Genomic DNA, 10912 nt, shown 5'->3' on the forward strand with positions numbered 1-10912 from the left:
TCAATACTAACTCATACATACTTTTAATGTTCCAATTGTTAATCTTATTGCACATTTGTATCTCACTGTTAATTAACATTTGGACATTTCTCTGCCTCCTGTTAAATTGCAGCTAAAATTCAAGCTATTTAAATGAATTGAGTTCGCAATGATAAATCTATGAGGCGGATAAATTGCCAAATTGTACTCTACTATATATATTCTAGACCACTTTGGCCTAGTCTTAATAATATCCATTTTATCTTGCCTTCAGCACCTATGTTCTTTGCTGTATTTAATAACCCACTGTTATAGATTCTAAGGTCTTAGAATGAAAACAATAAAGGAGCCAAAGGCCAATTGGCCATTGGTGTTAGTTTGAGCACCGCCTCAAAACAAAGAAAAAAACTAGTTTGAGCACCGCCTCAACAAAGAAAAAGCTCCGATATAAATTATTCAAAAATGTATATTAAAATTGGGAATTAATTGCCCAAATAAATTTTAAAAATAGTGTGTGCTATGGAAAGTCGCCGATTTCCTAGCTAATTAATTAAATAATAAACAATTTAACAATTCTTGAGCTGTCTAAACTAAAATAAAACTGAATGCTCAAACATTTATTCATATAAAAACTTGCATCAAAACCCCATAAAACAATCAAGTGCACAATTTTAAATAAAACCAGAGGGCCGGTGTTAACTTTGACCGCGTCAAAGTTTGTATACCCTTGCAACTTTTTTGGTAACTTTTTCCTTACCTGTAGCCATTAAAGTGGAAAAACGTTTAAGCTAGCTTAAAAAGGCTAATGTTTGCGAAAGAACGGCCTACAATCTTAGCATAGGAAAAAACTAAGATATTAATCAAAATCACTGTTTCCACCGATCGTTCCTATGGGAGTGATTTGGTCTAGCAGTGGACTGTACCTTGAAATTAAGTTGGATAACTTCACTTTGTATTTCTTCGCTACTGAATCAGTTGAGTGCCAATTTATTACTAAACCAAACGAGAAAAAGCGCTGTCGCAGCAGCTCACAAATATGTGTGTGTGTACAATGCTTATGTATGTGTCGATTCTTACAACTACATCTGACTTATCGATAAACGCAATCCGTTCCTGAACATCCCGGCCCGACCTGAAACACAGTATCTGAACGGGGCAATACCGCAACCTTGGTGATTGGCCGAGTTAATTCTCCCGAAGAGGTCTTACCGCTCGAACCAATTGATCCTTGCTTGGGTAGGCTTCGAGAACCAGCGCCAGATGCCAGTGAGCTGATGGGGTGTTCGATTCCTTTACAAGCACCACATCTCCCACTGCTATATTTGGTGTTGTAGTGGTCCACTTTGGACGCTGTTGCAATGTGGTAAGATACTCCTGGTGCCATTGCTTCCAGAAACCTTGCATCATAGATTGGATACTTTGCCAGTACCCAAGTCGGCCCACGGGGATGTGGCCTAAGTCTGCCTCTGGTATAGTTGTGAGAGGCCTGCCGATCAAGAAATGTGCTGGCGACAAATAATTGATATCTGTGTCCGAGTTGTAGCACAAGGGTCGTGAGTTGACCACCGCACTGACTTGTGCAAGTAGAGTTCGCATCTGCTCGTAGGTGAGAGTAGATTTCCCAATGACTCGGCGAATATGCAGCTTTACGCATCTGACTGCAGATTCCCATTTTCCTCCCCAATGAGGAGCATGTGGTGGAATAAATACCCATTGAATGCCGTCATTCGCCAGAGCATTCCTAACCTTTTCGATGTGTGGTTGAGATGCCAGCAGCTTCTGCATTTCATCAAGAGACCGTTTAGCTCCAATGAAATTCGTTCCGTTGTCGCTATAGATTTTGTTGCACTTGCCACGCAAAGAGACGAAACGTCTTAGCGCGGCCAAGAATGAGTCGGTGCCCAAATCCGTTACAAGTTCCAGATGGATTGCCGATGTGACCAGACAAACAAATAGGCATATGTAGCCCTTACCAATGCGCGGTTTGCGCCCCTTTCCATCCTTAAAAAGGATTGGACCAGCATAGTCACATCCAGTGTTTACAAATGGAAGTGCCTGAGTGACACGAATGCTGGGTAGATCAGCCATCCTTTGTTGTGATGTATGATGCCGCTGTCGAAAACAAGCCAAACAGTCGTGTGTGACTTTCCTTATCAAGTTCCTTGCGCCAAATATCCAGAATGTTTGACGTACCATAACAAAGAGTGATGAGACGCAAGGGTGCAGGTTGACCCTGTGTTCGTATTCAAGTATCAGCTTGGTGATGCGATGAGATTTCGGTAGCAAAACTGGATGTTTCGCCTCTGTGGACAATTGCGAGTGGTGCAAGCGACCTCCAACCCTGAGTAGTCCGTCCTTGTCGATCATTGGCGAGAGTTTAGCCAGCTGAGATCGACTTCGCAATGGTTTATTTGCGAGTAGCAATTGATAGTCATCCTGAAAGCAGGTTTGCGCGTGGCGCAAGCATACAATGCGTGCCGCGGTTATTTCCTCAAACGTAAGACAGTTTGAGCCCTTGTCCCCAAATGGACCCTTCGTGCGCCGTAGAAAGCGAAGGACATAGCCAACCGTGTGAACGAGCGTCAACCATGAAGATACTCGTTGAACAAGATGATCAAGTGGATGATCAGGAGTTGCCTCTACTAATGCAGTCAGACAATTGCTTTCGACTTCCTTTTCTATGTTCTTTTCTGAAATATTCAAACAGACTTGTGAGTTGTTTAACCTTACCATAAACTGATCCGCGTCACGTATCCATGACGGGCCATTCCACCATAACTGAAAGTCCTTTAGGTCTGCAGCCATGAGACCTCTGGATGCGCAATCAGCTGGATTTGATTTGGAGTCCACATGACGCCAATAATGCCTTGGAATGGTGTCCAGAATTTCCGAAGTTCGGTTCCCAACAAATGTCTTTAGTCGAGAGGGTGCGTATGATAGCCAATAGAGAACGATTGTGGAATGTCACCATGCAAAAACCGTGACCTTTTGATGTCGAAGTGCCGCCTTTATCGAACGTATGAGTTGACTTAGGAGAAGTGCCGCGCAAAGCTCTAGGCGGGGCAGGGATTGCTGCTTTAGCGGAGCCACCCTAGACTTCGCAGCCATAATCGATGTAGAAATCGAGCCATCCTTGTTGATTACTCTGCTGTACACTACAGCAGCGTATGCCTTCGTAGATGCATCGGAGAATCCATGCAATTCAATGTTGTCGGTGTCGTTGACAACCAACCGGGGTATTTGAATGTGTTGTAGCATATCCAAATCTGCTCGCCATTTGAGCCAAGTATCCGCTAGTTGCTTAGGGAGTTTGTCATCCCATCCCAAATCGAGAAGCCATAATTGTTGAAAGAGTATTTTGAATTGGACCACAATTGGTGCCAAAAGCCCAAGTGGATCGAAAATCCGCGAGACATCCGATAAAACTTGTCGTTTTGTACAATCGACATTTCCTTTTAGACCAACATTATAAGACAATGTATCAAGACCAGGTTGCCAGTAAAGTCCAAGAACCTTGACTGGAGATGATTGTGTAGAATCAGTTCCTTCTGTTGGTATGCGAGGTGTGTTTGATACCCATTTCCCAAGCTCCAAATTAGCACAGGACATAAGTTGAATAAGTTCCTTTCGATTTTGTATCAGTTCCTCCTCACTGTTTGACCCAGTGAGCACATCGTCGACATAAAAATCTTCTTGTAAGATTTTTGCAGCATTCGGGAATTCCTGCTGATGATCAGTAGCCAGTTGCTCTAATACCCTAACAGCCAGGAATGGTGCACATGAGGTGCCATAAGTGACGGTGCATAGTTGATAGTGTTTGATTGGATCCGATGGCCTTTCTCTCCAGACAATTCTCTGGAAGTCGCGGTGTTTGTCGTTCACCCAAATCTGCCGAAACATCTTGACTATGTCGGCTGAGAATACAAATTTATACATCCGAAAGCGCAAGCAGACAGCAAATAGATCGCGTTGAATGCTAGGCCCTGTAAAGAGATAATCGTTTAGTGATTCGCCTTTGGTGTCGCAAAATGATCCGTCGAAAACTACTCTCAGCTTCCGACCCAAAACCGGGTGATGTGGTAGATAAAACCGTTGTGCATTATTGACTTCATCTGGTGGCAGTTCGCGCATATGCCCCAAATCGAAGTATTCCCTCATAAAGTTGACATATTTTGCTCTTAGATTTGCATCTTGTTGTAGGCGTCGTTCCACCGATTGGAAACGATTAGCTCCTTGTAGAGTATCCCCAAATTCAGGATTAGTGACCTTGAATGGAAGTTCCACGATGTACTTCCCCTTTTCATCTCGAGTGTGCGTAGCGAGAAAGTGTTTCTCCACCTGCTCATCATCAGGTTCCAATTTGGTTGTGGAACTGATGTCCTCTAGCTCCCAAAACCTCTGGAGCGAAGCGTTAACATCAATGTATGATGTCAAAGCGAAAGCGTTGTTAGCTTGGGGCATCGTTATAGAGCTGATGACCCATCCGAAAATCGATGATATTGCAATGAGTTTGCCCGTATTGTCGTACAACTTTTTCCCTGTGATTGTAGACCAAACGTGTTCACCGCCCAAAAGAACGTCAATTGGAGCGCTTGTGGTGAATTCCGAGTCAGCGAGTTGAAGATCGCTAAAGACATCAAGTGCCGATGCGTCAATGTTTTGCCTTTCCAGTGTTGATGTGATTTTGCCAAGAACATGAGCCTGTACCGTTAAGTGATTGTTTGAATACCTTGACTTTATCTGAAGAGTGCAGCTTCCCCTTGTGGTGTCAGCCTGAACCGAAGAGATTCCTGTGACCAAAATGGATGATGCCGACCGTGGCAATCCAAGTGCTTGTATGCATCGTTCTGATACATATGAAAGTTCCGACCCAGTATCTAGTAAGATACGACATGTAATGTAGTCTCCATTTACCTTTCGAACATAAACCGTTGCAGTAGGCAATATGCTTCGATTTAAACCTTTTCCTGTTTTCAATTTCGCAGAGCTTTGTGAACAAACCGTTGCTGGTGCACTCCCATTATGAGCCACTAGACTTGTTGTAGACAAATCGTGATGAGAAGCGTTTGGAATACGCTGATTCTCCCTTTTTCCTTGTTGCAAGTTCCTTAAAGCCATTGAGTTACCTGGATCATGGATCAGAGAATGGTGCTTACCTTTACAATATTTGCATGAGAATGATGATGCTGTCCATCATTTTGACCATATGCCCTGATTTCAGGCAATTATAACATAAAGTCTTTTCCCTGATGAACATACGCCATACAACTTATGATCCGTCGCCTGACATTTGGTGCAGCTGCCAGCTTGAACTGCATCCATCGAATGTGTGACCCGTTTTGTATGTGTGTGATCTGCGCCAGCATTTTGCCTCCAAACGCAATCTCCCGCTGAGCTCTAATTCCTCACAACGATCATCTAAGAACTTGAAGAATTCCTCCAGTGTGGGCGCCTCGTTGCCCATGCTGCGCTCAATCCACCTGCGCCGTGTATCAGCGTCAAGCTTTTCCAACACCAGATATTGTATCCAGCAGTCCCGTCCTGTTTGATTGATCGCATCCAGACCGCGAACAATCTCATTTGTGCCATCTGATACCTTGCGTAAGATGGACACATCAATTTTGTTTGTCGTTGGTAGACCCATAAATTTCTCCAAAAATGAGTTCACAATATGGCGTGGCCTATTGTATCTTTCCTTTAAGCGTTCCCAAGCAGTGTTGTAAGCCGTGTCAGTTATCGCCAGGTGCCGCACCAAGTTGGCAGCATCATCGACGAGCAGTGTTTTTAAATGATGAAACTTTTGAGTGTTGGTTAACTCCCTTTTGTTGTGTATCGTGCTCTCATAGATATCTTGAAAAGCTGGCCACTCTGTGTAGAGTCCAGCGAACCGTTTTATTTGAATTTTTGGCAATTCGCCGGCATGCACAAATGCCGTCGTGCCGTTTCCCGAAGTCGAACCCGAAGCAGCCACCTCATTGCGAGCGGGCATCGACAAGTTTGAACTGCTCTGGTTTGCAGCTAACTGTTCAAAGAGTTGTTGTTGTTGTTGCAGCAAATGAACGATGTCGTCGTTATATGCGTGCAGACCCATGGCGCCATTGCCGTCGCCAGACAATGATGCTTGTTGCTGAACTAACCGTTTTTTTCCCAGAAGTAAAGAATATGCCTTCAAGTACTTCTCTCCGTAGGTCACGTGATCGACCTCTGGATCCACATAGCCGTCCACATCTTCCAGAAGGGCTATGGAATCTCCGATTCCATTAAATTCCTTCCACACGGACTGGAGTTGATCCATCCGAGCGGCTACCTCAGTAGTTGATGTAGTTTGGGTTCGTTCCGACCAATCCAGAATTCTTGTTATGCTGGCCTTGAGTCGGCTCCGTCGACCCACCAATGCCTTTAGTTCTTCCATTTTACAGAACTATTCCAGAGTAATAATCCTCCAAACTTTCCAATAGATCCAAGAAATTCGAACGAAAAGCACTTTATTCGATCGAAAACCGATTCCCTTATCCGGCTCGAAGGACCAAATTATGATTTGGTCTAGCAGTGGACTGTACCTTGAAATTAAGTTGGATAACTTCACTTTGTATTTCTTCGCTACTGAATCAGTTGAGTGCCAATTTATTACTAAACCAAACGAGAAAAAGCGCTGTCGCAGCAGCGCACAAATATATGTGTGTACAATGCTTATGTATGTGTCGATTCTTACAACTACATCTGACTTATCGATAAACGCAATCCGTTCCTGAACAGGGAGCTATATGATAAAGTTACCCGATCTTTATCAAATTCGGCACAGTCATTAACAGATTTATTAAACTAACAAATGTTTAATTTGAAATCAATCGCGTCAAAAGTAACGAAGTTATTGACAAAAGTCACTGTTTTCGAAAGATCGTTCCTATGGGAGCTATATGATATAGTCACCCGATCTTGATCAAATTTGACATAGTCGGTTATATGTGTAATTAACTCACCAATATTAAATTACATGACAAGAGCTCAGATAAAAACGAAGTTATTGAGAAAAGTCACTGTTCGTGACTTTGCCATTTGTATGGGAGCTATATGATATAGTTATCCGATCCGGCTGAATCCGAGATATACAATGCCTGCAGTATATACAAGCCTACATGCAAAATTTCAGCTCTGTAGCTCCAACGGTCTAGGAGGAGTTTGCGTTGATCCAGACGGATATTTGAACTCGTCTCGTCGTGCTGATCAAGAATATATATACTTTATATGGTCGGAGATGCTTCCTTCTATGCGTTGCACACTTCTGACCAAAATTAATATACCCTTTTTGCAAGGGTATAAAAATATCAAAGAAGCTAACATCGGCTATGCCGAAGTTTATATAATTAAATATTCGATTTTCTCGATAAGGAAAAAAAAGATATTTTTCGTGAGTTAAGTAACGTACTTTATTATTGAAAGAAAACTTAGAACTGATTACAAAAATGTCTTATGGTTATATTTATAGCTAAATTTGGGAGCCCTTTGGTGGCGTGGTTGATACTTCGACGATTTGATTGGTCCGATTTTAAGTGCTGAGTTAGCGTTCTCACGCCTTTGGTTGTTAGGGGGACAATTATTATTTCAAGTGTTCAATTGTTTATGTTAGTTTTTATGGATTAGCGTTCATACGCTTTGGTTTTGAGGGGGACAATTATTACTTCAAGTGTTCGATTGTTTATGTTAATTTTTATGGATTAGCGTTCATACGCTTTGGTTTTGAGGGGGACAATTGTTTACGTTATGATTTTTAGGGGCCGAAATATTTATATGTTATTGGGTATTGGAGTCGGATATATGACTCCCCCATCCTAAAGAAAATAGCCTGTCCTCAGGCGGATACATTGGGATATAGCGAGGGGTTTTTCTCAGCTGTAAATATTGGAGTATCAATTTGTTTATAATTTGGGACTCGATTTTTTCAACAATTGGGGTTTCGGTTATGCCTGTGGGACCACGATTGTTATTTGATCGGAAATGCTTAATAATTAATTTTTGTGGCATTGCCTTAAACTTATAGATTAAGTATGTAATCAAACTTATTATAGTAAGTATAAAAGTGGTTAATGTAATAGTTTGAAATGCAGTATAATATTTCGTATGTTCATTAATTATCTCTTTTGTTTGGATAAAGGAAATAGGTTCTAGCCTGGTGATATTGTTTGTTACATAAATGCTTTGGCTATAGTCAAGTAATGAATTTATTATTGATATTTCGTTTAGTTGTAAGGCACAATCGTAAATTTTTATTATGTTATTGCCTTCTATTATTAATTCGTTGTTTACGCAATTTTGATTAAGTTTAGTTTTTGGTAGATTCCATGTTACAATTATGTTTGGTTCAATGTAATTAGTTTGAAAATTCTTATATGTCTTAGTGTATTTACAAGTGGTTGGGATTTGATTTAAAATGCCTATTATACATTCGTTAGTTTCTATTTGTTTTGTGTTTTTATGAACAAAGTGTTGTTATTAAAATAGTATTTATCGTATGAATTTTCTGTCAAAATATTTTTATTCTCGTCTGGATAAGGAAGTATCTCAAAGATATGGGTTTTTATTACTTCTTGAGGAATGTTTGAAATGATAAATATCTCGTTTGAACTTGGTTTAAGCCAGGTGGAAGTTTTTGTATTCAATAGTTTTTCCCGAATTAACATGACTTAAGTGATTATGTTTTAAAAGTTTTGGGTTAAAAATTCCTAATCTAGTGAGCTGCATGCCCATTTCTATGTCTTCAATGTATTCTGTGAAATGCTCAAATTAAAGATTAGGACTTCTAATCTTACTTCTTTTTCTTTTTCTTCCCTGAGGCTGTTTATTACTTCTAAACCTTTATTAACAGTGTCTATTACGTAATTTAGTTCGTTTGCTTGTACGCTATTGCTTTCAAGATTATTTATTTTTTCTTCTAATTCATCTTTATCTTCCTGATCAAGAGTACCAAAAAGATATTTGTATATTGAACCAATTCCGTTAATTAGTCCTCGTTTGTTACGTTTTACAATGTGTATTCCATTAATTTCCCTACTTAGTTTTTCTGTTAAGTATTGAATATGGATTAGGTTTTTAAATTCTTGTGCTTGTTGCATTAAATTATTATATGTAATGTCTATTAGAGTTAAATTCACTTTTAAATAATGATATTCAAAGTTTGTCGGTAAGTCCATGGTTCCTGTTTTAAATATTAAGTAACCGTTTGGTGCTTTTACTGGGTTTATGTCAATGGATTGACTGCATGTTGATTTTAATGTTAAGAATAGCATGATGTATAAAAAAGTCATCTTGAGTTGTTGACCTGTAATTAATTAATTGTCGTATTTGCTTTTATTAACTTTCTTTTTCTTCTTGAATTTTGATTTGTAGTGTGTAACTTTTTGTCCTCTATTTCTTTCTTCAAAATGTTTCTCGTCTAACTGATTAATTTCTCCTGTCTTTTGAATGGATTTGTCGTTTTTGACTTTACTAATGGTGCTTGCTTAAATCTAGTGTCGATTTCGAAGTCGTGTCTATCTTCATTTAAATTGTTTATTTGATGTATTTTTCTTGTTTGGGTATTATAGTCGGGGGATCCTGCATAGATAAAAATGTCCGCTGGTGTTCGGTTAGTTGTTTTATGTCTCGTCTTATGGTTGTATACGTAGAGAATTTTTTCAAATTTAAGTAATTTATCTTCGATGTCATTTTCACTATTTATAATTCTGAGTTTTTCATTTACTGTTTTATGGAATCTTTCTACATCTGAGATGCCGTTTTTACTTGATGTGATTTCTAACTTTACATTTTCTTCTTGTAGCCAATTTTTTAGTGCTATACACAGAAATGCTGAATCTTTGTCTGATTTTATTTCTATCGGTTTGCCCATTTCAGTGAATACTTTCATAATTGCTCTCTTGGTTTCTAACCAATCTCTAGACTTTACTTCTACAAGTGTTGCAAATTTCGAGTAAATGTCAATGCATGAGAGGAATTGTAAATTGTCGATCATGTAAAAGTCCATGACGTATTTTTCTCTGATATTAAAAAGTTCTGGTGTTATTTCAAAAGTTAGTTTTGTATTTCTATTTTCTGTCTTTGCGATATTGCATACTGAGCATTCATTAATAATGTTTTGAATTAGGTTTTGAAAATCGGGAAAATAATATTTTTCTTTAAACAAATTAATCGTTTTTTCGATTCCTGGATGTAATAATTCTTTATGTTGTTTTAGGATTATTTCTTTAAATTGTGCAAACGTTTGAAGGTCCTCTAACTTAATGCTAGATTTCGAGGTTTTTGTATTTGCGTTTGGTTGTATTATTTCGATAAAGCTTGTTGGAATATGGGAAAATCTTGTTCATTATGAAAATATAGTACAGTGTTCTTACTGCAAAGATATCTTATGATTATATCCCTTGCGTAAGCATTGGTCATTTCTTTGTATGTTATTTTTATGTTCGTTTGTAAAAGTAAGTTGTTGTTTCTGCTTTGTCTTCTGAACCTCTAATGAATTCTATTTGTCTGTTGTAATAATTAATGGGTCTTTCTACTATTGGAATGTAGTTTTCATTATCCTCGTGAGCACTATGTATTGTAGCTGCTGTGCTTTCTGTTGATCCTAAAAAGTTTTCATCTATTTTAACTCTGGAAAGGGCATCTGCTACATGATTTTCTTTGCCAGGTAAATATTTAATTTTGTAATCAAACTCATTTAGTCTTACTTTCCATCTTTGAAGTTTCATATTTGGTTCTTTTATATTGTTGAGCCATACTAAAGGCTTATGGTCGCTTAGAATCTCGAACTTTCTACCGAAAAGGTATGGCCTAAAATATTTAGTTGCCCATACAATAGATAGTAATTCCTTTTCTATGGCTGATAATTTAGTTCGTGTTCGTTAAGTGTTCTACTACCATAAGAAATAGGTCTATGGTCCTG

The 10912-nt window shown here is 39.1% G+C and overlaps 1 protein-coding gene across 1 annotated transcript; it reads right to left on the bottom strand.

Annotated features, from left to right (window-relative positions):
• Nucleotides 1–1188: 1188 nt before the first annotated feature.
• Nucleotides 1189–6391, bottom strand: LOC124461687 (the record flags this gene model as incomplete). The annotated part of the gene is made up of 5 exons (XM_047013177.1): nucleotides 5389–6391; nucleotides 4981–5105; nucleotides 2959–4680; nucleotides 2173–2892; nucleotides 1189–1980 (listed from the first exon to the last, which is right to left on the bottom strand). Coding segments are annotated over exons 1-5 (4362 nt in total), but the record flags the coding sequence as incomplete, so codon positions are not given.
• Between the last annotated feature and the right edge of the window lie 4521 nt (nucleotides 6392–10912).

Source organism: Drosophila willistoni, unplaced genomic scaffold (genome assembly GCF_018902025.1).
Source record: "Drosophila willistoni isolate 14030-0811.24 unplaced genomic scaffold, UCI_dwil_1.1 Seg593, whole genome shotgun sequence".
Classification (NCBI taxonomy): Eukaryota; Metazoa; Arthropoda; class Insecta; order Diptera; family Drosophilidae; genus Drosophila; species Drosophila willistoni.